The 26818-nt window shown below is 40.4% G+C and overlaps 1 protein-coding gene across 2 annotated transcripts in view; it reads left to right on the top strand.

The window, feature by feature from the left end:
• The window catches only part of LOC148360779 (neuronal-specific septin-3-like), a 147344-nt gene that overhangs the window by 51600 nt on the left and 68926 nt on the right, over positions 1 to 26818 (top strand). For both annotated transcript variants that reach the window (XM_088341690.1, XM_088341689.1), the window contains exon 2: positions 11783 to 12454. In XM_088341690.1, the coding sequence (XP_088197816.1) occupies positions 11783 to 12454 (672 nt within the window). The remainder of the gene's footprint in view (positions 1 to 11782; positions 12455 to 26818) is intronic.

The following is a 26818-nucleotide window of genomic DNA, read 5'->3' as shown; positions in this document are numbered from 1 at the left end:
GATTTTTGGATGCTGGGTGTCCTCTCAGTGCCACAGTAATGTCCTGTACTTGGATTAATGTGCACACAATACAAAATCTAACTTACAGCAATGTTATTTTCGACATCCCGAAAAAAATGATCATATCTGCCGGAATCTGTCGAATGTACGTAAGTCGGGAGGCGTCTTTAAGTTGACAATTAAGATATTAATACCCATTTTCTATACGTTGGAAAGATGATTATATTATATCATTATATTTTTCTCATTACTGGGCGCTAGTTAAGGGTGGTGATTGCCCCTGGAAGAAACTGTTTATGAGTATTTGGGTTCTATATTTAAAGGGACAGTGTGTATTATTTGACCACTAGATGTTGCTGCAAGGTTTAGTGCAACCAAAATGAGTGCTATAAAGCTCAAGGAAGATAGACACAACTCTTGTCATCTTTGTTTGTGTACCCAACATAGCTTCCTTTTGTCATTGTGTTTTTTCCTCATCCTCCCTTTTCTACCTTCTTCCTGTTCCTCTCCCAGACATGCTTCCTCCAGCTGCTCTGAAGCTTCACAATGACTCATTCATGTTTTCAGAAATAAAACAACTCACGTTTATGATATCACTTTGTTTGTTTTTGACTGTGTATCTGTGGAAATCTTGGCCCCCAAAATCAGATTTTCAGCCGTTTGATTTCTTCCGTGTCGTGTTTAGAACCTACATGTGTAAGTCCAGGTGTTTCTTTTGGAACCTGCAGGCAGCAGAGGTGTGAAGTGGAATCTCCGCTGTCAACTGATGTAAATCATTTCGTCTATGAGCAAGCCCATTAAAAAGAGCAGAGCCCGGCTTTACCTGTCAAAGGTTGCTGCCTGTAGTCAAGCGCTATATAACAGCTGGCTGGTTTACCTTGTTACTGCGTGCAAAAATTCCACCATTTTGCCTATTAGTGATTCTAATGCTCAGGTTAAACATCTGCCACTACAAAGTAACCACAAACATCACAGATACTTGACTTGAGATCTGCACGCCAATCTTTGTGTGTTTGTCCGGAATGTCTTTCCGGGAGTCGGGAGAATGTTTTATGTAGTTCTGTCTGCATTAATTCTCCGCAACATCAACAACGAATAGCTAGCATGGGAGGGTGCGTTTGATGGTATGGCGTCAAGGATTTGCCTGACAAAGCAAAATATTCAATGGACTGTCCTTGGATAGCCAAAACCTAGTTTGTTTTAGGTGGTTTTCATTCATCTGCCCATTCTTTTGTGTATAAACTGTTAGGGAATGTGTGCATTCTTGATGTCAAGAATTTAAGAGGGTTCATGAAAACAAGGTTGGTGCTCAACAAAACTTAAGTAAAACATCAGCTTTTCTTCCTCATTTTTAAATCCGGGTTATGAGAAATATGTCAAAATAAGAAGAGTAGCAGTTCCGCTTTTATTACAGAATACTCCGGGCACAAATGAGGTACAGAACAATGGCTGTAAAAAACCAATTCTGCAAAAACTGGTGATTTACCATAATTCTTATGCAAAAAAGGCAGTACATTAATTGATTATAAATTGATTACAAAGCTAAACATTAAAGGGGTCCCACTTTTAAATAAAACATTGTTCTCCTGGGGATACTCTAATCATCCTTTGGGAAAACTTGATGCTTAACCTTTGCCTGAAGAAATCATACATATTTCGGGACATGAGCTGGACCTTACTTAATACAATGTTGCTCCCTGGCATTTTTGAGCTAAAATTCAGGTTTTCTGTCTCTCATCCTGTATCCCACTCAGAGAAGTAAGGTTTTGGGCGTAACGATGACTTTTAGGACCACTTCTGACTACAAAATAATACACAAATAGAGTTACATATTCACAACTAAATCAATGAAGTTGTAAAGCAAGGGTGTCAAACAGGCAGCCCACGGGCCGGACCAGGCCCGCTAAGGGATTGAATCCGGCCCTTGAGACAACGCTCAGAGAAGCGCAAGAGAAAAGCGAGCTGCAGGTTGAAATTTATCCACTTGATGTTGCCAAAGCTAGGTGCCTCTCACAAATGCCGTACTTGTATTTCTCTCTCTCTCTCTCTCTCTCTCTCTCTCTCTCTCTCCCTCTCTTTCACTCCCTTCCTCCCTTTTTCTCTCACTCTCTATCCCTCTCTTTCACTCTCTGTCTTTTTCTCTTTCTTTGTGTCTCTTTGTCTCTTTCTCTCTGTGTCTTTTCACCTTCTTTTGCTCTCTCTCATGTTTTCCTTTTCTCTCTATTTTCTCTCTTTCTCTCTTGCTTTCGCCTTCTCTCTTTCCCTTCCATTTTCTCTCCTCTCTTTCTCTCTTTCTATTTCTCTTAGGATTTTTTTTCCCTCTCTCTCACTATTTCTCTTTTTATGTCTTTTGTTTCTCATGCTCTCTCTCTTTCTCCCTTTCTATCTTTCTTTGTCCCACCCTCTCTACTTTTCTCTCCCTCTCTTTCTCTTATTTCTTTCTCTCTTTTTTTTTTTCTAACCTACTAGTGCGGCAACCGAGGGAATGTTTGTTCTATCATGTGGCCCCCGAGTTAAAATGAGTTTGACACCCCTGTTGTAAAGATAGGAATTATAGAACTGTGACCAAATATGTGCAGTGAATTTCAATATTAAAACATCGTTCATATCTCAAATGATTCCAGATTAGTAATGACATTCTTATTTATTCCACAGTTCTTATCAGTGCTTGGTAATTTAAATCTGTCTCTGTTGGCTTTAAATGATAAACAGGATATAAGTTGAGTGGGTCACCAGTATATTACAGGACACGTACACAATATTTCACAATCCCCAGCATATCAGACCAATTTACTCTCACATCCGACTAAATTTACAGCATGTGGTTCTGAACAATTCATTTACTTGCACAGCGCCGGTACCTGTCATGATTACTGATGCGGGGCACCTTAGTCTGCCCCGTTTGCGCCAATGGCCACGGACCCTAATTGGCTGTTGTACTCTTTTCAAACCCCCGCCTTCCTGAAAACACTCATCAGATCGTCTGCGAACCTATGCTACACGCTAGGCAAGCTTTTGTGACTCTCCGACTCTATCCTGCCCTGTTTTCCGTCTGATTCCCTAAACCTCTTTTCTGGACCCATTTATGTTTTTGCTCCTCTGCCCCGGCCATCGACCTTTTTCTCGCTTTCATCACTGCTTTCGCTCGACCCGGAAGTGCCACTTCCGCGTTCCCAGCTATCTGCTACCCGTGACCGACGATCATCGGATCGTGGAAGTCCTTTCCTCCTTCTAAATAAAGCTGAGTAAAATGAACGCATTTGGGTCCCGTCTCCGTTCCTGGTCCGTGACAGTACAGTGTTTTCCGGACTATAAGATGCCCTGGATTGAAGTCTCACTTTCGAACTTTTGGCAAATTATTAGGTTTTTGATTCACCTTATACAACGGAAAATAATGTAAATATCTTCAAATCAGCTTCGTGAAATTGAAAAAAAAATTGTGAAAATTAAAAAGGTGCTTAGCATTTCTGTAAGAACGGATTTTCACGAGTTTCTTGAAATTTGCCGAGACAGTCTAAAATTATTTCATAACTGATAATTCTATATGAAGTATAGAAATTCTACCGTATATTCTGGACTATAGTGTGCACTGGATTACAAGGCGCTCTTTCGAATTTATTGCTAACATTCCTTTTTTCGGTCCGGAAACGTATGTACATGTTTTAGTGGCACAACAACAATCTATTAAATCTATCATGAATCATTACACAATTTAAAATTACTGCAAATAAATACCATAGAAAAATGCAATAAAATCCTCTACAGTGAAGTAGGCATAGAGGTAAGAGCCTAAAAATATCCAGCCCGACCGGACCCGGACCTAGGGTATTACAGCCTGACCCAGCTCAAGTCCGACCAATTAACTTGATTAAAGGGAGCAAGCCCATAGCAAACCCACATTTACAGATTTTATTTGTGAGGACTCAGGAGGAGGAGGGGTGATTTTGACCGACTTTCTGACTTCTTACGTCTAAGTTGGTAGCATCTGTGATAACAGAGCAAAAGTATATTCATGCTTATTGACATTTAGGGGAAACCATTACAAATAGTTTTTGAAGGTGTGCACTGCTTAGATGTCATTTATTACTTTAACACATCAATGAGACCACTGCTTGCTGGTGTCCATTGCTCGGAATGTGCTAAAGAACAAAATGACTATTTTAACACCTGGAGTCTATATAGCAAATAATCATGAAGTACAATAAAGGTACTACAGCTGTATGTCTGTCTTGAAATCTACAAAGACATGATAGAGGCACGTTGGCTGTTTCGTAAGTTACAAAAAAAAACAAGCTTTCATCTTACATAAATGTGTGGAATCATGACACTTCGTGTTTTTGTCCGCCGTGGTTGTTGAATTCTCCGCTTCCTCCAGCCTAGCTGAAACACTACTTTCTTTTCTGTGTAATTCTCACTCCTGGGACTGTACATTTGTGATCAGTCGTCCTACTCTGCGTTGTTAATGAGCTTCCTTCATAGATTTGACCACTCCAGCTCATAGTCTGGGAATGCCGTTTGAAGGGGAACGATACCCCGACATCTGATCCGTCATTCCCACACTTGAGTATTCAACTTGTAATATTCATGCTCGCATGATTGGAAACCTATTTTTGTGTATATCTAGCTGACCGCATTGAAAAACCCCTCGAGGATAACGTAACATCAGAATCGACTGATCGCCTTGGAGATGCACCGCGTATATTTTTCCATTCCGCTACTTTTCCCCGAAAATGAAAGCGTTCGCGGCTTGCAATCCGTATCGTCTCTTAAATCATGTGCACTTCACTGCACGTTCTGTAAATACAAACTCAAGCGCTCAAGTCGTGTGCTTTATTCTCAGGCCCGAGGCCGTATAATCACAAAGTAGCCGTAACCGAGAACTCAAATAGTCATCGGAACAAGCCAATCAGTTCATCTCCTTTTCCATGACGAACAACGTGAAAAAAATATATGCGTATATACTGTACATATATTTATATATTTTGTGATCTCCCCTTCTATCATCTGTACAACTTCTATACATTTAGTAAACAAACACAAAGTCTTTAGAATGAAGTGTGTATAACGTTCATGACTCTAGTTTATTCTGCAGACTGATGTTGGCAGACTCCCACATACTTTGGTGGGACTCAAAAGTAGCCACAACCTTGAATGGGTTTTATTTTCAAAAGAGAGAAAATAAAAGGAAGGCCGAGGTTGAAGAGGACATGGGTTAGTGCATTAGCGCAGTTCTCTAAGATAAATGTCCACTTAAAACTTACGATATTAATGGTGTTAAAGAGAGTGGAGAAAAGTTTATTAGGCCGATTGCAGAACAAAGTAAGTCCATCTAATGGTAGAAAATATTAAAACGTGTGTGAATGTGAACTCTACTTTGAGAGTATATTGATATATTTTTTTGTTGTAATTTGATCAAATATCTAAGTCGCTCCGGACGATAAGTTGTACCAGGGAAAAAATGGCTAATTAAGATAAAATTTTAGGTCGCACCTGGAGTATAAGTTTCATTTTGGGGGGAAATTTATTTGATAAAATCCCACACCAAAAACATACATCTGTCAGGACCAGAACGGAGACAGGACCCACTTGCGTTCCGTTTCTCTCAGTTTTATTGGGAAGAAAGGAAAGGATTGCACCCACAATCCGGTGATCGCTGGTCGCGGGAAGCACGTCGCTCTGAACGTGGAAGTGGAACTTCCGTGGCGAGCCATGGCGGTGTCGGGAACGGAAAAAAACGGGTCGGTAGCCGGGACAGGAGAGCAAAAAATGTGGTCTGATACAATTCGAAAGCCAGGAGAGGAGAGTAGACGTGGTCAGGATCAAAAAATGTGTCGAAGCAGACGGGAGCAAAAACAGGTGGGAGTCAGGATTGAAAAAGCTTGCCTAGAGTACACTAAGGTTCGCAGACGGACTGAAGACAGGTGACAGAAAGGAGTGGGTTTAAATAGGCACAGGGAGCCAATCAGAGTCCGAGGCAGTTGGCGCCAAAGGAGCGGGCACAGGAGCTTTAAGTCAGTAATCATGACAATGTAATCTTCAAAAGATGAAATAAAGAACAAGAGTCTGAATACCTGTACGGTATTCAATTGACATGCCTGGTAATGTCAGAACCAATGTAACATACAATATTTTGGCATTCAGATAATTCCAGCATAAAGATCATGCTTACCATACTATCAGTTTCACTTCAAATCACTAAATCCAATTAAATCATTCTCCTCTTGTCAGGACCAGAACAGAAACAGTACCCAATTGCGGTACGTTTCTCACCAGTTTTATTAAAGGAAAGATGAAGGGCTGCGCCCACGATCTGGTGTTTGCTAGGCACGGGAAGCAAAGCGCTCTCTTACTCAGATTGTGATCCGAACACGGAAGTGGATCTTCCGTAGCGAGCGATGTTGTCAAGGACGGAAAAGCAGGTCAATAGCCGGGACAGGAGAGCAAAAACGTGGTTGGGGTCACAAACAGGTCGTAAACCGGGACAGGAGAGCAGACGTGGTCAGGATCAAAAACGGGTCGTAAGTGGGGACGGGAGAGCAGACGTGGTCAAGATCAAAACGGGTTGTAGCCGGAGACAGACGGGAGCAAAAACGGGACAGGTGGGAGTCAGGGTCGAAAAAGGCTTGTCTATTATAATTATGAGGTTCGCAGACGGACTGACAAAACGAGACAGACAGGAGTGGGTTTAAATAGGGACAGGGAGCCAATCAGAGTGCGAGGCAGTTGGTGCCAAAGGAGTGGGCACAGGTTAATCACATCGGTAATCATGACACCTCGGTCTCACTTTTACCGATAAACAACTCCCCCACTCAGGAGGTAGACAAAAACATGGTTCCGCCTTCTGCTTCAAAAAATGCCTTTACACACTAGTTTAAGGTTGAAATCATCACCACAGGCCTAGAGCACCCTTTGCGGTTAAGCTTGATGTACCGAATTGATATACAGTACTGGTAATTAATGATATAATAATATGTTAATAATTTCCCATACAAGTCTCACCGGAGTATAAGACTAGGTTCACACTGCAGAGCTTAATAGTCAATTCCAATTTTTGGCTGAAGTCCTATGTTTTTGTGAGATAGTTCACATCCATCCATCTATTATCCGCACCGCTTATCCTCAGTAGGGTCGCGGGGATGTGGGAGCTCATTCCAGCTATCTTCGGGCAGTGGACAGGGGACACCCTGAACTGGTTGCCAGACAGTCGCAGGGCACACAGAGACAGACAACTCGCTCGCTCATTCACACCTAGGGACAATTTTGACCGGCCAATTTACCTGAATGTGCTAGGAAACCGGCGTGCCCGGAGGAAATCCAAGCAATCACGGGGAGAAAATGCAAACTCCACATAGGAAGGTTCGATCTCATGACTTCAGAACTGAGCCGCACACGTGCTAACCGCTGCACCACTGTGCTGCCCGAGATCACATTACCAACTAAATGTGCGACTTTGTCTCCTTTGTGAATGCCACAACTGGTCCTCATGCACATAGAGGACACATGACGTCACGCGCAATTCCCCCCTTGTTTACGGAAGTACTCATGGACGTTAACAGTAAAGCGTTGCGCCTCCCCAAAATTTAATTAAATCCAAACCTCGATACCGCCTCATTTAATGCTGTCCGTGTGATGTGATTTAAATGTGAATTTTGTTAACTACCACTAGAGGATGCAAACGCTTTATCAATGAGCGCTACTGTTTTTCACACCAGTGACTTCTAGCAACATGTTGGGAATCCAGTTGTTCGAGACGGCACGTTGGTTGTTTCGTAAGCTACAAAATAAAAATAGAACAAGCTTTCATCTTACATAAATGTGTGAAATCATGACACTTCGTGGTTTCGTCTGCCGTGGTTGTTGAATTCTCCGCTTCCTCCCGCCTTAATTGAAAAAATTAATAATAATAATAATCTGAAGAGCTGTTTGGGAGTCGAGAGCCGGCTCTTTTTCTCACTAGTCAGTTAACTTCTTAGCATTTTGATATTACATTGTTACAATAAATGTCTTCTTATTAAAGTGTGTTTTTATAAATATTATACACTGTTTATAAATAGTGTTTTTATATATTTGCTTTAGTGGATTTTTTTTCACTGTTGTAACACAGACCCAATCCCAAAATGTTGTTTGAAAGTAAATGCATTAATTCAAATTATAGGTAACAACATTAGCATTTTCACACCAGCATTTTAGTACAGTATAAGTATTTATGTCAACATTATAGGGCTTGCATCACTTGTGTAACGATTCAATAATTTTGGAACGTTGTGACTGTTATTAGCTTTCCGGCTCCTCCGTGTTATATGTCGAAGCGTCCTTGGGCAAGACACTGAATCTCTAATGACCCCAATAAGCAGGTCGGCGCCTTGCATGGCTGCATGGCCACCATTGGTGTGTGAGTGTGTGTGTGAATGGGTAAGTGTGAAGCACATTGTAAAGCGCTTTGGAAGGTCATTGACTTGAAAAGCGCTATATACATGCAGACCATTTACCATTCGTGCATTTCATGACACCCTTTCAATTAATGCTGTGTGATCAAAATCTGTTTTTTCTTAGTTTAGCTTACTTGCCACATGATTATTTATTGATTTATTTTTTCTGTGGTGTAAGGGTCCTTGAAGTTTTAACTCAAGGGTAAAAACAGTAACGACAGTGTTGGGATTTTCGCACTTGCATTTTAGCACAGTATACGTATGTATGCTATCATGATGGCGGTTATGTTCCTATTTTAATTATAAAATATGTTTGGACACATAACTGCTGCTATCTTTCTTGCATTTGTGTTGATTATATTCTATGATATCCTTTCAAAGGATAGTATCTTATCAAAGTTATTATTTATTCTTGTTTTAGATCAATCTCGACATCATTATTTACTCTGCACCGATTATTTCTGTGTCCTTGAAGTGTCCATTTATTTATCTCTATTATGTGTGAGTTGTACCGAAAGCCAGTAAATTAGATTAGTGGTTAACTTTGCACACAGGGCATATGGGAATGTAAAAGTTCCTCTCCATTTCGGGTGTGCTCGCTTTAAAAATAAACACAAATCCATTCCCGTTGATGCAATAACTCGCATAACATGAGTCTGACTTGTTTCAAAGGATATACGCACGCATGCTTCAAGGCACCAGGGGCCACAAAGTGATAAAATAATCAACATTTGCTTTTAAGGGGGACAACTTGGCTCGTGTGTCATTATGTTAGCAGCTCCCGGGCACCGGCACGGCACGTCATTCATTCTCAGCAGTTCACCAGAGGGGGAGTCCCATCCCTCACTATCATCATCTTGTACAGTGCATTTATTTGCTCCTGTCACGACTAACCTCCAGGAAGGATGTACGCTCGTGTTGCTCATAAATTCTGGGCAAGTGAGCAATTCTTGACCCATTGTGTGCAAAACACATAATGCCTCAAATACTCTTGCATAAAACTGTATATTTGAATGTGTTACAGTAGATGTAGCATTGAGGTCACGACAAATCCACTCATACATTTCCTGAAACTAAATGCTGCGAGCGATGAGAGACTTCCATCATAGGAGTTAGGGGCGTTTAAAACTTGGGAGGGAATTTTTAATTAGTTTTATGACCTCATGTTTTGATTTTTAAAATAGTCCCTTTTTAAAATCTCAAACTAATTGGCAGAGGTCAGGCAGGACGGAAGGAAAACTGAGATCACTTGCACTCGTTTCTTGGTTTTTATTGGAAGGAAGGAATGACAAGATGTAAATCTTCGATCCGTTGTTTGACGGATTGTCGAGACTTGACAGACGGGTGAAAGCTTGGCGGGAATGGTCGCGGACAGGCGTAGTCGTCGTGTTGTTGGTTGGGGCTGGAGAAGAAGGGCGTCGTTGTGTTCGGAAGAGAGATCAGGAGTCAGGCGGGCAGGGCAGGTCGTAGGCAGATTCGGAAACGGGTCGGCAACGGAGATCAGGTAGAAAAACAGGAGGCAGGCAGAGTCGGAGGTACGGGCTTTCTGAGCAGATGGCAACAGTTCGCATAGTACAATCGGATAAAAGTGTTACCGGTAGCTGGGGATTTAAATGTACAGGGTGCGCCAATCAGCTGTCCTGGCTGTTGGCGCCAAATCCTGAACACAGGTGTTCCCGAGCCGGGTCATTGTGACACAAAGTGCATTTCTTCGTTTTGCTTGAATTTGGATTTGTTTATCAAATTGTCTATATTTGTGATAAGGTTTAACAATAATGGAAATACCAAACTGACCAGTGCCGTGCAGTAAGGTTTGTGTCAGGTGAAGCACAGTCGGATTTACAAATAAAGTAACCTGAATCTTGCTTATCATTTGATTGGCAGAGCAAGGAAGTATTTGTTGAATTGTCAGACTAGCAAAAACTGTAGCAAAGAAAAATGCTTGATTGTGTTTTCTTAACTTATAAATGCAGTCTTTGATCAATAGATAAGGAATCTTGAATTATGAATGAAAGTACATTCAACACAAAAAAATAAAATACTGGATTGCTTGACTTGCTGTTTGCTTGCTAATAATCGATTATTGTATTGTATGGGGCTGAGGTATAGGCTAATTCAGAATCCATGGTCTAACTATCGCCCTCTGCCATGAGACAAGAGAATTGTGAATAATCCTTTGGAACTGGCTGATCAGTTAGATCCGGATAACCATTTTTTATCAACTAGCTAAAAAAATGCAAGTAATACACTGAAAATGACTCTAATTGTACGGTTAAATCCAAAGGGAAATTCTCAAAGATTCACCTGAACAGTAGTATGTTTGCAAACTTTGGAGCAATTACATAATACTTGCAGCAGTTTGAGAACCTTGCAGTTTCTGAAACCTGGTTTAATGATGAAAAGGCGGTTGATTTTCAGTCAAATAACTATAATTTAAACTATGTAAATGGATCAAACAAAACAGGAGAAGTCGCTATATACGTGCATAAAATTATTACGACAAAAATACTACACAAATGCATATAGTGGGCGATCTCTTTTTATTAGATAATGTTTAGGGATATTGTGAGCTCGAGGAATTTTAAAAAAACTCCCGTCATTACCTATATTTCATGTTGACAATGTCTGTATTGTCTGCATAGCCCCTTGAGAATTCTTGTGATTAAGGGCTATACAAATAAATATGACTTGACTTGAATTGTGTGCCTCACTTTGCATCAGAGTTCGAATCCCTGCCCGACTTGCCAGGTTACAAGTCCGCCTAATGAACTACTGGATTGTTGACTCCACTGCTTGGTTTTATTGGATTAACACATTTTACAGCTTTTGATTTGGGTGTGTTTTATATTTTATGCATCTCTGCTAGCTTTTCTGTGTACCGAACCCTGTCCTCATAAAGAATTAACATTTTATAATACTAATCTGTGTTTCTGCATTATGCTTCTGTACCATCCCAAATGAGTTCAAGACAAAAAAGAACAAAATTGTGGACATCAAGTTCATAGTTTACTAAGAATCACGAAAGAGGACAGACTTTTTCTCCCTCTGTGTTTTCACATCAAAATCTAGGTCATGAGACAACAAGTGCTGGAGAGAGTAGTTGGAGGTTTTTATCATAATAATGCAAAAAAAAAAAAAAAAAAAAACAATATTCTGGGCCTGAGTGACAGTGTTTTTCTACCATGTGGCCCTCAAGCTAAAATGAGTTTAAAGCCCCTAATCTGGAGCTAGGAACTTCATGGAATGATTGGATTAATTTGTCATTTTGAAGATGAAAAGTAAGGAAATTATTTGAATAATAAAACTTTACAGATTCACTGTAGTAATGTGTCATCTTTACCCTTCACTCACAGCCCTGAAGAGGTCCTTCGAGGTTGAGGACGTGGACACCTCAGCTCACTCATCTCCAGGCTCCAGACGTACTACCAATTCGCGCAACGCCATGTCCCCTACCAGCATCTACTACCGCGACCTAGGCACCGCTGCCTCGGTCACAACCAACAACAACAACCTTAACTACACCCAGCCTCGCTCCATTATGGGCGGAGGAGGCTCAAAAACTCCCGAGCCCATTTCCCGTCGTTCCGAGCTGTCCATCGATATCTGCCCACAGCCCAGCAAGCCGATGGACGTCACTAGTCCCTCATCTATGCGTTACGCAGCCAATAGTGCCCTGAAGCGCCCCGAAGTCCTGGGCCACTCCAGAACTCCAGAAATGAGCCACAAAAGGGAGGTGACGTTCGCCAAGACAGACTCTCCGGGGACGCGTCGCAATGAAGGCAGCGGGAACGTCAACGGGACCGGTCGCAGCCAGGAACAAAGTCACACTCGTAAGTTAGAGCACCCAAGTCCCGGGGACATCCGCAAACCTGATATCAGCATCACTAGAGCGCCGGTGGAGAACAACGGCCACCACCCGCCAGTGCACCACCCGCACCATCCGAATCCTCACCACAACACCATTGTGACTACATTCCGATGCTCCTCACCAAACCACGCTGGACGTAAATCGCCCAATCCTGAACGTAAGTCTTTAAGACTCGGATTTTATCCTTAATTTTGTATGCTTCCATACACTACACATAGATTCTTTATTCTTTTGTTCACTTGGCAGACAGGAAGAGTACAATATATAACAGTGATGTGCGCTGAGGTACGTCTGTGTTGACGCAAAGTCAGGTTTAGAAAAAAATGAACCTAAATCTAATTTATAATTTGATTGGCAGAGCAAGAAAACGATACAAACTATAGCACAAAAAAAACTTGTATTGTCTTACCTTAACTTCTAAATGAGGTCTATTTACTGCCTTTTTTTGAATAAAGCATCAAAAGATAGAAAATCCTCCATCATGAAAAAAGTCCATGCAATGAAATAAAAAACACTATGGCTTGACTTGCTTTTAGCTTGCAAATACTGTCGCTAATTCTATTGTTTAGGGCTAACGTACGCACCAAATCCGAATCGTTGGTCGCGCTATTGCCCTCTGCTATGAGGCAAGAGAATGACATGCCTTAGCAAACGCTCGGCACAATAAAACGTAACCTACTAATCGTATTTATATAATGTAAAAATGTAGTGAGTTTGAAAAAGATAATCTAAAAATTGTAAGCTTGAATGAAAAATAACACTGAATAAATATAACCATTTTATATATTTATATTGTATATTTCCATTATGACATTACTATTAAACCAGAAATTTATAAAAAAATTATAAGTGAGTAATTACTCAACAAAATATTGGTATTGGAACTCTGCAATGTAGAAATTTTTCTTGTTTTCATGTGTCATTTAACTTAACCTCTACACATTGAAGCACACGTGTCCAACTGCTTCAGGTTTAACCGGTATCGTTTATGACTGAATTTGTCTGACGCACCAATACTTCTTGACAGATTTTGATACTGACGATGTACATTTTAGGTGCACAACTGCATGGCCCTTTTCAAAAATTCAAAAATGTTCTTTGGATGCGTAGTTCTGCTCACTTTTACTCTCACCATGATGACAAGCTCTGGTTACAATCATCCTAGATATGACTGAGACTTGGAAGAACCTTTTTTGAGTTGCATTGAAGTTGGAGTTTGTCCCAGGTGACCAAGTATAAAACACATATTTGTTACGTTTTTCTTTTTTGTTGCACCACATTAGCACTCCACCTTCCAAACCATGAAATCGTAGCCCACACATGAAGATAGTTGACTGTAACTACAAAATTTGAAAGCAAAGTTGTCAATCGCATGATCTTACTACCAATAATAGCAACAGAAACAATTTGATTATTTGCCTGTGTTTATGCAAAGTGCTGGCCTAAAGTTTGCACCAAAAATGACTCGAGCAGGGCAAACCTGGAATTTAAGAATTATGTGACCTGATATTGATATCGTTTATCAGTTTTCTAGATATAAAACAATATGGGATTTTATAGTATTTCAATGAAATCTATTTCATGGAAAAATGATATTGGTGCTTATATAAAAGTAGTCAGTTAGCTTAATGTAGGGATCTGCAACCCAAAATGTTAAAATAGCCATCATGGACATAAAGAACAAAAATGCCTGAAACTGCAGATATATTTATTATAAAACAATGCTTATTTTAAATTAAGAAAAAATAGGGCATTCCTCTATGAAAGTTAGTAATTTGAGTTTGTAAAATGTATGCAAAACATTTTTACAATGTTGAAAAACATTAAGTATGTTTGTGTCATGTCGGTCGGACCTAGCATAGAAAAATTACAAATAAATTACAAATATCGTTTGCCCAAATTTCTTTATTAAATATCTTTAATATTTATTTAATATTTAACATTCGAGGAAACTGTGCGGGTCAGATGTATCGACATTTCGTTCTGTATACACGTGTACTAGAATGACAATAAAGTAGATCTGAATCTGAATCTGAATCTGAATCTTTAAAAAAGCTATGAAGAGCCTCTAGGGCAGTTCTAAAGAGCCGCAACTGCTCGTGAGCCACAGTTTGCTGACCCCCAACTTAATGTGTTGTCCTTTGATACTGAAAAGATAAGCCTGGAATAAAATCCAGGTCGATATTGTTAGCCAGAATTGAGTCACGGAAAGGAATTAATCAAAATTTGAACAACATTTTGTCAAATTTGGATTTGAGAAAAAAAGTACATACGACAGCATGTACTGTTTTGATATTGGATCCGATAATATCAGACAATCCTCAGGGTTTTAATATTGGTATTGTAGTGTAAAAATTGTATTGGAATAGAACTACACCATCTATCTCATAAATATAGAAGCTTCCTTACTTACGACCATTTGACTTACATGAAACAGTAGATACGAACATTTTCGGGATGTCGAAGAATATCTTGACATTTCTCTAAGTTATATTTTGTTTTGTGTGCACCTTTTTCCGAGTATAGAACAGTATTGTAGTGCTTCTCTCCGCCGCTACCGGCGTGTGTCGCTGTGAGAGGTCACCCAGCATCCACCCGGAAGAAAGAAAATCCGCTTTCTCTTCCTAGTTCGTGTGTAAACATTCTATACTGTCTATACTATGTCTATACTATCTCCAGCGCGCTAAGAACTTTGACATTTTTAATTTTTAATATCTCCTGCATCTATTCAATATGGTTGGTGTGAAGTGTGAAGAAGAGGCGAGCCGTTTCTTTTGAAATGAAAGTGGAATAAGAAAACTTGATGCGGTTGAGAAAATGGTCAAATCGGCCACTTTTTACCACGAAGGAGGAAGTCGCCTAACTCTTGAAGTGCATCTTCCAAAAGTAAGTTAAACTCGACTTTATTTATCTTTATAGAGCATATTATCTTATGAAATGTTTATTTTTTGTACAAAACAATACAAGTTACTTATACAAGCCTTAAACATACAGTACTTATATAACCATACTTACAAAATATAGCACTGAAGCAACTTACAAATTCAACTTACAGACGATCGTTCGTAAGTAGGGCAGCGTCTGTACAACTTTTTGTAAAGATTTAATCTTTAAAGTGACATTGTGTATTATTTGACCTCTCAATGTCGCTGTATTGTGTTGTGCAACTGGAATCGAGGGCTATAAAGCACAAGGAAGATTACAAACTACAAAGGATGAGAGTAAATCAATGTTTTTTGAAAGCTTTGCAGGGTTTTGGGGTTTTATTAACAATTATGTCAGCTTGCTTGAAGTGAGCCCCATATTATCTCAAACAAGTGCAAATTTCTAGACCTACAATTAGTAAAAAAAATATGCCTTTTCAGTGTATATGATAGTGTATGTCTCATCTCTCATTAGCTGCACCGCTTATCCTCAGTAGGGTCGCGGGGGTGCTGGAGCCCATCCCAGCAATCATCGGGGAGTGGGCAGGGGACACCCTGAACTGGTTGCCAGCCAATCGCAGGGCACACAGGGACAGACAACTCGCTCGCTCATTCACACCTAGGGACAATTTGGACCGGCCAATCAACCTGAAATGCATGTCTTTGGAATGTGGGAGGAAACCGGAGTGCCCGGAGGAAACCCACGCAAGCACGGGGAGAACATACAAACTCCGCACAGTAAGTCCGGTAGCTGGATTTGAACCCACACAGGAGGTTCCCAAGACCTTAGAACTGTGCCGTACACGCGCTAACCACTGCGCCGCCGTGCTGCCCGATAGTGTATGTGTTTTTGCTTATTTTTTTAAATCAATATTGTTTTTTTTTAATGAATAAAGATGATTTTTTTTCCCCTTGAGGGCACTAAAAAAATACCCACTGTCCCTATAAAAGTTTGTAACATTTTTCCATTTGCATTCTATTTGTTACCCTATTACCACTTGGATTTTTCTCTTGCGTCTTTTCTTTATCCCATTTTAAACATAATGACTGCTTAACCTCCAAGCACGCACGTCTTTTCCCTCGCAGGCCTGTCTAGCATTTATGCTAATACCCAAACTCTTATGATTTGTTTTGAAAGCCTAACCTTGGCCATTAGTATTAGTTACACTTTTAATGCTGCTGCAAAGGCTTGATAAATACTGGTGTTGTCGTCCAACTATTTGCTCCCGTGCCAAGTATTTTTAAATTAGCTGTTGCATTACGATGATGACAGTCGTTTGCCTGTTTATTCCCATTATATTGCAAGCAGAGTTGAGTGATGTTCAAGAGGCCCTCGGAAAAGCAGAATGCATCGGGCCCGTTGCCTCCGGACGTCATTTGCAGGCTTTGGCAATGTCATTAGTAACAGTTGCTATTGACACGACAAAACGACATGTGCTGTTTATTTAAATAAAATACCCTCGCCATGCAGATGTATATCTGTTTGAAGCGTGTCTTGCTTTAATTTCTCAAAGCTCCTCCGGTTGTTTGGGCGGTTTTTCAGCTTGTTACGGGATTCTGAGATCTCGCTTTCCGCTGTCGGATGCCGACACCGCAAACATCAGCCGTGCTGTTAGCGATACCCTTTTCCTCGGTGAAGCTTTTATTAATCTGGTTTCACTTAGGTCAGCCCTGATGTTTAAAAAAAAAAAACACTACACTTACTGCGAAAAAGTAACATTTTCCTCAACTGAAATATCTTTCTTTTCTCAAATCAAGTCAAGTCTTATTTATTTGTATAGGCTTTAATCACAATGTCTCAAAGGACTGCACAGGACTACAATGACACAATCCCCTGATCTTAAACTAACATGCGGGCAAGGAAAAACTCTAAACCTCAGCGTGAGGAAAAAAGGGGCCTCATAAGTGGTAATCCCCCTTCCAGAATGACCAGGGTGCAATAGATTTAGCATTAGGTAACAGTACACAAAACATAGTAAACATAGATAAAAGAAAAAAATGGGTAATATGTTGAAATTTGTCCATAAAGTGCATAACAGCAACGACGCAGCTTCCCATCTCTGCCAGCTAGTCGATGCAGGCGTTGACATGCTTCGTATATTTATGACACCCTTCCCCCAAAAATGTGCATTCATACAGTAACCCCTCGTTCTAACTTGGTTTACCTTTCAAGGTATCGCTGCTTCACAGGTTGTCATCATGCATTTCTCCTACATTCCGATTGGCTAACAGAGAAATTATTTGTAATACATAGATGAATAAAAAATAACAGGTACAGTGTAAAGTAGTATCTGTTAAATGAATGTTTGGATCTGTAAAAATGGTTTGCTCTTTGGTTAATGCCATAATAGAGTATTTAATTGGACAATGACTGTAAAAAAATTACTTCATATGTTGTTTTTGGAATACATCCCCAACATTACAAAATGGTTCACTGTAAAACTCTAACGCTGTTGCACAATAAGCATTATATTATCTTACCTTAACATAAAAATAATATCGATGTACTGCTCCTTTTGAATGAAAGCATCAATAGATAGGTAATCCTCCATTATATAAACAAAGTCCACGCAATGTGATGAAAAAATGACTGTATGGCTTGACTTGAGCTTGCTAATACTATCACTAATTCTATTGTTGGGGTTGAGGTGTACACCGAATCGGCATTTTTGGTCTCACTATCGCCCTCTGCCATGAGGCAAGAGAGTTGTGTGCCTCACTCTGCAGATACAGAGCACAGTGTGTGCGTGTGTGAATATATATAGTCGTTTAATTTTTGTAAGCAAAATGCAATGCTAGCATGCAACCTGCAGGGGCACTATTGAGCCAATGTAAACATTTTGAAACTTCCATTTATTGTCAATCACTTATTAATATGTATTTACAAATGTAAAAAAGAGTTTCCAGTCCCTCTGTATTTAACAATTTTTTGATTCCTGTTCCCTAAACTTTGATTTACTGTACAAAGATAAGGGCCTTTCTTCATGACACCTGGATGTGTCTCTTGAGAAACTAGTTGTAATAACTGTTATTTTAAGCATTTTGGCCCAAAGCACTTTGTGAATTGTTACTTTGAAGACAAATCCTGACAGCGCTGTTCTCTGAATTATTTTGTCCGTTGTGATGTGACGAACTGCCAGGAGCCCTTGATAAGCCAAAGAAAATTCAATTAAAATGGTGTCAACAAATTATTTTCTGCAAAAAATGTGATGTTATTGTTGACATTTGAACTTGCAATGCATGATTGAAAAAAAAAAACAATTTTAAAACTATTTTATTATTAAAATTATTCAAAATGTTAAAAAAAAATGTTTTACTAGCGTACAATTTCCTTATTTGTGTTATTATTTATATGATTTTCCTAGAATAACAATTAGAAATGTCGTAAAAAAAAACAGTTCTACTGGAAGAGAGTCTTGATGATTATAGCTATTATTTTACAGTTTTTTTCACGTTTACAGTCTGGCTAGTGTACGGGAAGATAAACGTGCCAAAAAAAAAAGATGGTTGTTTAATACATTAAAAAAAAAAACATGTCGTCTCAAAACAACTAACACAGGGTCCGAACAAGAAACAAACGAAACCTGAAATAACATTATTGTAACAAAGACAATGACCTGACAACCCCTTTGTCGGAGCCAGTAAAAATAAAGAGCTGGAACTGTGAGGTGCAGGTGGGCACTCTTCAGCCACTCTCCCCAAGGCTGACGCCAGGTTGTGCTGGAAAATGTATTTAAAATACAGTTTGGAAAAAAAGACCACTCGTAGATGATTTAGCACATTTTAGGTTTTTTTTCCTAATTTATTAAAAAATTAAATATAATTCAACCCACAGGTGAATCCACAGGTGTATACTACTCTGGTTATTATTTTTCTTATATACTATAAAAAAAAACAGGTAAAAGTAAGAAAACAAATTTACCCCTCAAAACACAACAAAATACTTAACACAATTATTTTCCCAAAGCCATGACCACCACAATTTAATTATATGGTAAAAATAGAGTCAACTTGGGCTACCCATATTGTCTGGATAATTCAAATTGACAATATCAAATATCTGACCACTAAATATCGCTGAATTGTGTAGTGCAACCGAAAACGGAGGCTACAAAGAACAATAAAGCATAAAAACTACTGGAAGTGACCAAACTGCACCATATTTCTTCTCATTTTCTGGTGTACTTTTGCTTATTGTTCATATTGATATTGTTTATTTTATATGTGTATCTAAGCATTAACCCTCTAGTAGAAGAGTCATGAACCAACTCACATTCACCATACATTCATTCCCCTTCACTCGTTCCAACCTGACACCGAACATTAAGCCCACAGCACAAAAAGGGGTACGAGGGAGTTGCTGTACCATGCAACCATTCATCAGCAGAGAGGCCCGACAGCATACACTGGTTTACCCCTTCCGCATCATATGCCTCGATATCAGTCATTCTTAACTATCCTTCGCCATTCACACCTATCCCGAGCACACACTCTAAAATATCTCACCTCTAGAGCACGATTAACCCCATCCATCCAACCATATTTGGGCCTTCCCTTTCATTCTATTTCCCACTGCTTCCGCTTTTAGTCAAACGGCCTTTATTTATTCTTTCCATATGTCCAAACCATCTCAAAACAATTTTATCAACCCTCTCTTACCACACCAGTTCTTCTCCGTACTTCCTCAATTATTAAAAGATCCAGTCGTGTCTCTCCACAAATACTATGTCCGGACCACAACGGAGACAGCACCCACTTGCGTTACGTTTCTCTCAGTTTTATTGGAAGAAGGGAAAGGGTTGCACCCACGATCCGGTGATCGCTGGACGTGGGAAGCAGGTCGCTCTGAACGCGGAAGTGGGACTTCTATGGCGAGCGATGGCGGTGTCGGGAATGGAAAAAAAAACGGGTCAGTAGCAGGGACAGGAGGGCAAAAAACGTGGTCGGGATCGGAAACAAGTCAAAAGCCAGGAGAGGAGAGTAGACATAGTCAGGATCAAAAAACGGGTTGAAGCCGGGAAACAGACGGGACCAAAAACAGTTGAGAGTCATGGTCAAAAAGCTTGCCTAGAGTACACTGAGGTTTCCAGACACACTGACCACAGGTGACAGATAGGGGTGGGTTTAAATAGGGACAGGGAGCCAATCAGAGTCCGAGGCAGTTGACGCCAAAAGAGCGGGCACAGCTGATTCACATCAGTAATCATGACATACTACGCAAACATCTAATTTCGAAAACATTCAACCTATTACGCTCATGTACTCTCAAACACCACGCCCTCTGAGCCATACATCACTACCGTACCACCACACCTTCATACAATCCTCGCTTTGCATCCATTCCCAGATCTCTACATTTGAACAAATCCGTTCAGCACACCAATTGCCTTGCACCCTTCATCCACCTCTTTTTTCATGAATTATGTTTTTTAACCATTAGGAGCTGTTAGATAATACACAAATGTCCGTTTAAAAAAAAAAATGAAACCGGAGCCAGCAGTTTGTTTTTTTAAACACAAGTTGTGTGCCTCAAGTTTTTTAAATGAAAAAAAAGTGTTTTCATCCAAAAACTTGTTTGTTTTGACCATTCAACTTTAAGAGAAATGAAATCTTGTGCCTGTGACACACACAAAAGAGAACACATAAACATACTTCCTTCCTTTTTGCCTTCCGGGTTACGTCAACCTGATTGTTTCCCCGCCCGAGGGAGCACTTCCTCTTTCTTTCTCGCGGGTCATGTGATCCACGTGAGTCAGCTTCCGTGAGCGAGCCCATCAAAGATCGGCTATAGGAATTCTGGGAAGAGTGTAGCAAAGGTCACCTTTAAATCTTCCGTCATCGGTTTCATGTTGCTCGCCACCGCTCGTGGCATTCTTGCGATTCCGAGCTCAGCATCACAAACTGTGAAAACATATTTCATCATCTGGACGCATCCCAAAAGAAACAAACGATACTCCGACCAGCGTGAGGTTGGAATGAGACTTTGGACACACTGATGAGTATCGAGTCGATTTTAAGCGTATTGGATTCTCTTATCTTGAACAGACAAGCCTGTTGTTCTTCAGTCCATCACTTTGCACCTTATCGCCTCTGGAAACATCTGAGCTGTTTTGTAACTGTGCTGTAAAAAGCACATTTCAGATAACTATGTTATTATTGTAAAAAAAAAATCCCCCCCAAAATGGCTTTACATTGACCTCATTACATACGAGGTGAATTTGTTCCCGGATCGAGTTGGTATCCAAAATTTCTTGTATCTCAAATGAATTTTCCCCATAACAAATAACTGAAAACAAAATATTCAGATTCAGGCTGCACAAAATCATAAAACTCAACCCTTAATTCAGTGTTCACAGTACACGGATCCCTCGAACACCTGGGTCGTGTCTAGGGCAAGTATTGTCACGACCAGAACGGAAACAGGACCCAATCGCGCAACGTTTCTCACAAGTTTATTGAGATAAAGAGAGGAAGGGCAGTGCCCACCATCCGGTGCTCGCTAGACGCGGGAATTAAGTCGCTCTCGCAATCGGATTGTGATCGGAATACTGAAGTGGATCTTCCGTAGCGGGCGATGGCGGTGTCAGGGACGGAAAAACAGGTCGATAGCCGGAACAGGAGAGCAAAAACGTGGTCGGGATCGGAAACGAGTCGTAAGCCTGGACGTGAGAATAGACGTAGTTGGGATAAAAAATGGGTCGTAAGTCGGGACAGGAGAGCAGGCGTGGTCGGAATCAAAACAAGTCGTTGGCGGAGACAAACGGGAGCAAAAAACGGGACGGGTAGGAGTCAGGGTCAAAGGGACAGACAGGAATGGGTTCAAATACTGATCGAGAGCCAATCAGAACCCGCGGCAGTTGGTGCCAAAGGAGCGGGCACAGCTGAGTCACATTAGTAATCATGACAAGTACAGCCTAGGGGGATTCCCATACCTCTCCAGGCTGTTTTTTAGAGTAGGTGTTTCCCTTACATGAAACTAATAGCACTGGTTTACAGGTTACCAGTAGCAGGAAAAGCCTCCTGATCTGACTCAGATAGAGCACTTACATCATCTGGTCATCAATGTTTTTCAGTGTACAGCATCTCTTCAGAGGCGAGCCAGACCTCTGAATCGTCAGGCAGCGGCACGTGACAATATTGATAATAGATCCTAAATCCATCAATTCATCCATTATCTGTGCCGCTTATCCTGAGTAGGGTTGCGGGGGTGCTGGAGCCCACCAAGCTATCTTCGGACAGTGGGCAGGGGACACCCTCCACTGGTTGCCAGCCAGTCACAGGGACACGGAGACAGATGATTCACTTGCTCATTCATAGCTAGGTACAATTCAGACCGGCGAATTAACCTGACATGCATGATTTTGCAATGTGGTTGGAAACCAGATTTCCACAGGGAACTAACTCTGCACGGGGAGGCTGCTGTAGCCACCGGACCGTGGGGCTGTACGCTAACCACCGAGCTGACGTGCTGCCCAGAACCTAAATTACAGTTTATTTTTTTGTTTAAAAAAAAATATAATAAAAATAACTACATTGTGGTTGCATCACCGTACAGGATTATTGGCTTTAGAGCAGTGATTTTAATCCACTGTGCCGCGACACACTAGTGTGCTGTGAAAGATTGTCAGGTGTGCCGTGAGAAATGATCCAATGTCACTTTTTAAAATTTTATAAAACATTTATGAATCTCATTAGCTGCACCGCTTATCCTCAGTAGGATCGCGGGGGTGCTGGAGCCCATCCCAGTAATCATCGGGCAGTGGGCAGGTGAACTGGTTGCCAGCCAATCGCAAGGCACACAGGGACAGACAACTCGCTCGCTCATTCACACTGAGGGACAATTTGGACTGGCCAATCCACCTGAAATGCATGTCTTTGGAATGTGGGAGGAAACCGGGGAGAACATGCAAACTCAGCACAGGAAGTCCGGTAGCTGGATTTGAACCCACACAGGAGGTTCCCAAGACCTTAGAACTGTGCCGTACACGCGCTAACCACTGCGTCGGCGTGCTGCCATTTATGAATCATTTTCTGCAAATATTATGTCATTGTCCAATGTTTGTGCTGTAAAAACTGGGGGTTTTATACATTATATTGTAATTAAACATACTATTCAGTGTCATTTTAAAAGATTTTTGGTTAGTGGTGTGCTGCAAAATGTTTCCAATGTAATAAACATACCCTGGCTCAATAAAGGTTGGAAAACACTGCTTTAGAGTGACAGATAAAGGATGAAGGATTGGGGTTACCAACATGTTTTTGCAGGCACCAGATAGCCCCCTAAGAACACCTGAGAACCTTTGGGCCAGTTCTGAGAATAGCTCACCACTGATGGGTCGTTGTGATTTGTCCCAAAACGAGTTTGTTTAGTGCCCGAATATTTCCCTGTTAAAAAAATGCATTGGGTCATTTTGTTGTCTGTCATCATACACAAAACAGCGACATTTATTGCTCAAAAAATACACACACTTCCTTTAAGTTGAATACATTCATGAGTAGGGTTGGGTAGGGTTACTTTAACTGGATTACTTTCAATTACTTTTGGATTACTCCAATACCAAATATGCTGATAAAAGACAAAAGAAACTAAATATGATTAAAATTATGACTCACAACACGTGGTAAGCTTTCTCTTCTGGCTTTGATCTCTTTGATCTCCGGCAAACCTAACATAAAATGCGACAGAAACAAAATGAAAATAAATCCAAACAGCTTGCCAACATAATTTTTGTCGTTCCATGTATTCCGTTACTCCCAAGCCTGCACACAATTTAGTAAATTCATTCATTTTTAGTTTATTTTGTCTTTTATTAGCACATTTGGTATTGGGGTAATCCAAAAGTAATTGAAAGTAATCCAGTTAAAATAACCCTACCCAACCCTGTCCATGAAACTGTTTCTGAAAGTACAGATATATTCCAATTGATCATAGATTTTAACAATTAGAGTTCTGAAGTTTGATTGATTAAAGTATGTACATTCACTTGGATTTCCCCGAATTATCATTAAAAATTGTGCTTACATGGCGAAAAACAAAAAAGTAACGGTACAAGTATTTTGCTGTTTATCCTAAAACGACCGTTAACATCTGTTTTTTTCCCCCTGAAGTAAAAACTCATAAAGTGAATGTCATATGGCATATGTGCTTTCTAAACGTTCCACTAGAGAGCAATGTGACACAGGTGAAACCAGGCAACCAGAATTTATATTACAACACTCTCAGTTCATGAGTACAGTAATAGTACTTATTTACTCTCAACTCACCATTGAAGTTAAAAAAAACCTCATGGAATATCAAAGAGACTAAATGTTAACAAGGCTTCTGTAACATGATATATTATAACAAGCCATAGATTGCTGTCTTAGATAAAGAGTAAACTGACACAGGGATTTCCTCTAACCCAGAAGAGACCATTTTGATGTTGAAGTTTACATAGAGCATCTGGGTGAGGTCGAAGGTTAAAGAAGTTTCCCACCACTCCTGCACGACCTTTGTCCTCTTAAGACATTTTGCAAAATCCCAGAACCGCCATTAAATCCCGACCCCACCCCGTCTCTCTCTTTCAATTTCTTGCCTAGACACACTTGTCGGTGCTGAAAATGCAGCAATGTGTCAGTCAAGATTTGATTTTAGGAGAGATTTTTCATCACAGCATTCTAATCTCATTTCCTAATCTCGAGGAATGAAAAACAAAAGGATACAGACCATCAGAGTTTTATTAACCAAACCGTGGCAGCGTTTACTCTCCCTTGATAGCATCTTTCTTTGTCAAGGAAAACGAAAGGAAATAACAAATTGGCATTTCCGTGTTGGAATTAAATCAAGATGTGTGCAAGTTGATAACTCACTTGGAAAGTTCATGTGTGGTCAGACCCTTTTGGCTAATGACGTTTGGCCGAAAAGCAGGAGAGACAAAAATTGCCGTGAGTAAGTGTTGGTACAAGCTAGCAGATGGTCAATTGCACCACAGTAGGACCATCTGCTAACTTGTGCCTCCATGAAAAATCCACAGGGGGAATTTGTGTGTATGCATCTGTGTGTGCATGTTTATATTTTAAGTGAGCATATGCTAAAATACTCAAACTAGACAATGTGTGTGTCTCTTGCACCAGCTTCTAAGGAAGCAGTGGGAAAACTTTTTGAGTCACATTAGGTTCTAAAATGTCGGGGCAGGAGGAAAAAGAATGATTGATTCGATGGATATCTTTTGAAGCACAGTATCTGCCGATACAGTGTCTGAAGTTTGTTTTGAAATTGTAATTTTTAAAGCAAAAATATATAATATGTTCCTTTTTAAACACTATATTTGTTAAAACAAGATAGATTGGCTGATAGAATACAGTATTGGATTTGGTTGCTTGGAGAGGTTAATGGTCAGAAGTTGCAGTACTCACTTTGGCCACCAGAGGGCCTTAAAGACCCCATAAAAGCAGACCACGCAAAAGCAGATGTATTTATGAATTTGTTGGTATTAATTGGGGGTGCATTGACATTGGACCTATCTAAAGACCCTTTGAAGATTCCTAAAGTACAACCTTGTACATTTTCACGAAAATCTGTACAGCCATTTCAGAGCCTGTAGGTCACACACACACACACACATGTATATAACAGTTTAGATTATATAGATTTAGATTAGATTTGTTGAAAACTCAAAAGGGCAAGGAAGTGCCTTATTTTCTCTAGGTTTTATTTTTGAATTGAAACACTTGTTATGATGCTATTTATTTTTTTGATAAATACAAATTTCAGTATAGAATACAAATACATTTGATGTATACAGTATAAATGTATCTATCTATCTACCTTGGTCATATCCCTCTAGAGGGGTGACGGACAACAAGACACACACATACAATAACAAAGAAAATAAAAGGGAAATAAATAGAAAGAAAAACACACAAAAATTTTTTGGACCATGGCCAAATCAATTGCCCAAACACCCAAACAAGTTAGGCACCTCGGCACCCAAGTTGGTCATGCTTTCGTCCCTCCAAATGAAATGGGACACCAGAAAGCGGCCATGTCACTCGGGTCAGGGTGACACAACACACTCTTTTGTTCAACAGCAGGGCCTGACAGCTTTCACTGGTTTACCCCTGCCGCATCATACAGGTGCCCAGCCCATCCTTAAGAACGCGTCCACAATCCCACTATCCTTTCACAACACCTCTCCACTCCTTTCTATCACCAACAAGAGCTCTATTTTACATTATATTTAGACCTCTTTCCTGCAATGCACTCATAACACCATCCATCCACGTCAATCACGGCCTTCCTCTTGGTCTCCTTCCATTGACTTCTGCTCTGTAGATCCTCTTCAACATTCGCTCCTTATCCATCCTCTCCATGTGTCCAAACCAACCGAGTACTCACTTATCAACATGCTTGCTCAGTTCCACGACTACTCCACTTCTGTCTCTCACAATTTCATTTCTCAGTCTATCCAATCTTGTCACTCCTAACGTAGTCTTCAAACACTTCATCTCAAAAACATTCAACTTCCTTCTTAAATCTGCGTTCAGGCTCCACGTCTCTGCACCATACAACACAGTCGGCACAATCACACTCTCATACAGTCCCCTCTCAACATCCA

Source organism: Urocampus carinirostris, chromosome 8 (genome assembly GCF_059441175.1).
Source record: "Urocampus carinirostris isolate Australia breed hairy pipefish chromosome 8, RoL_Ucar_1.0, whole genome shotgun sequence".
Lineage (NCBI taxonomy): Eukaryota > Metazoa > Chordata > Actinopteri > Syngnathiformes > Syngnathidae > Urocampus > Urocampus carinirostris.
Note: the sequence above shows the minus strand (reverse complement) of the source record. Positions and strands in the feature narration are given on the sequence as shown.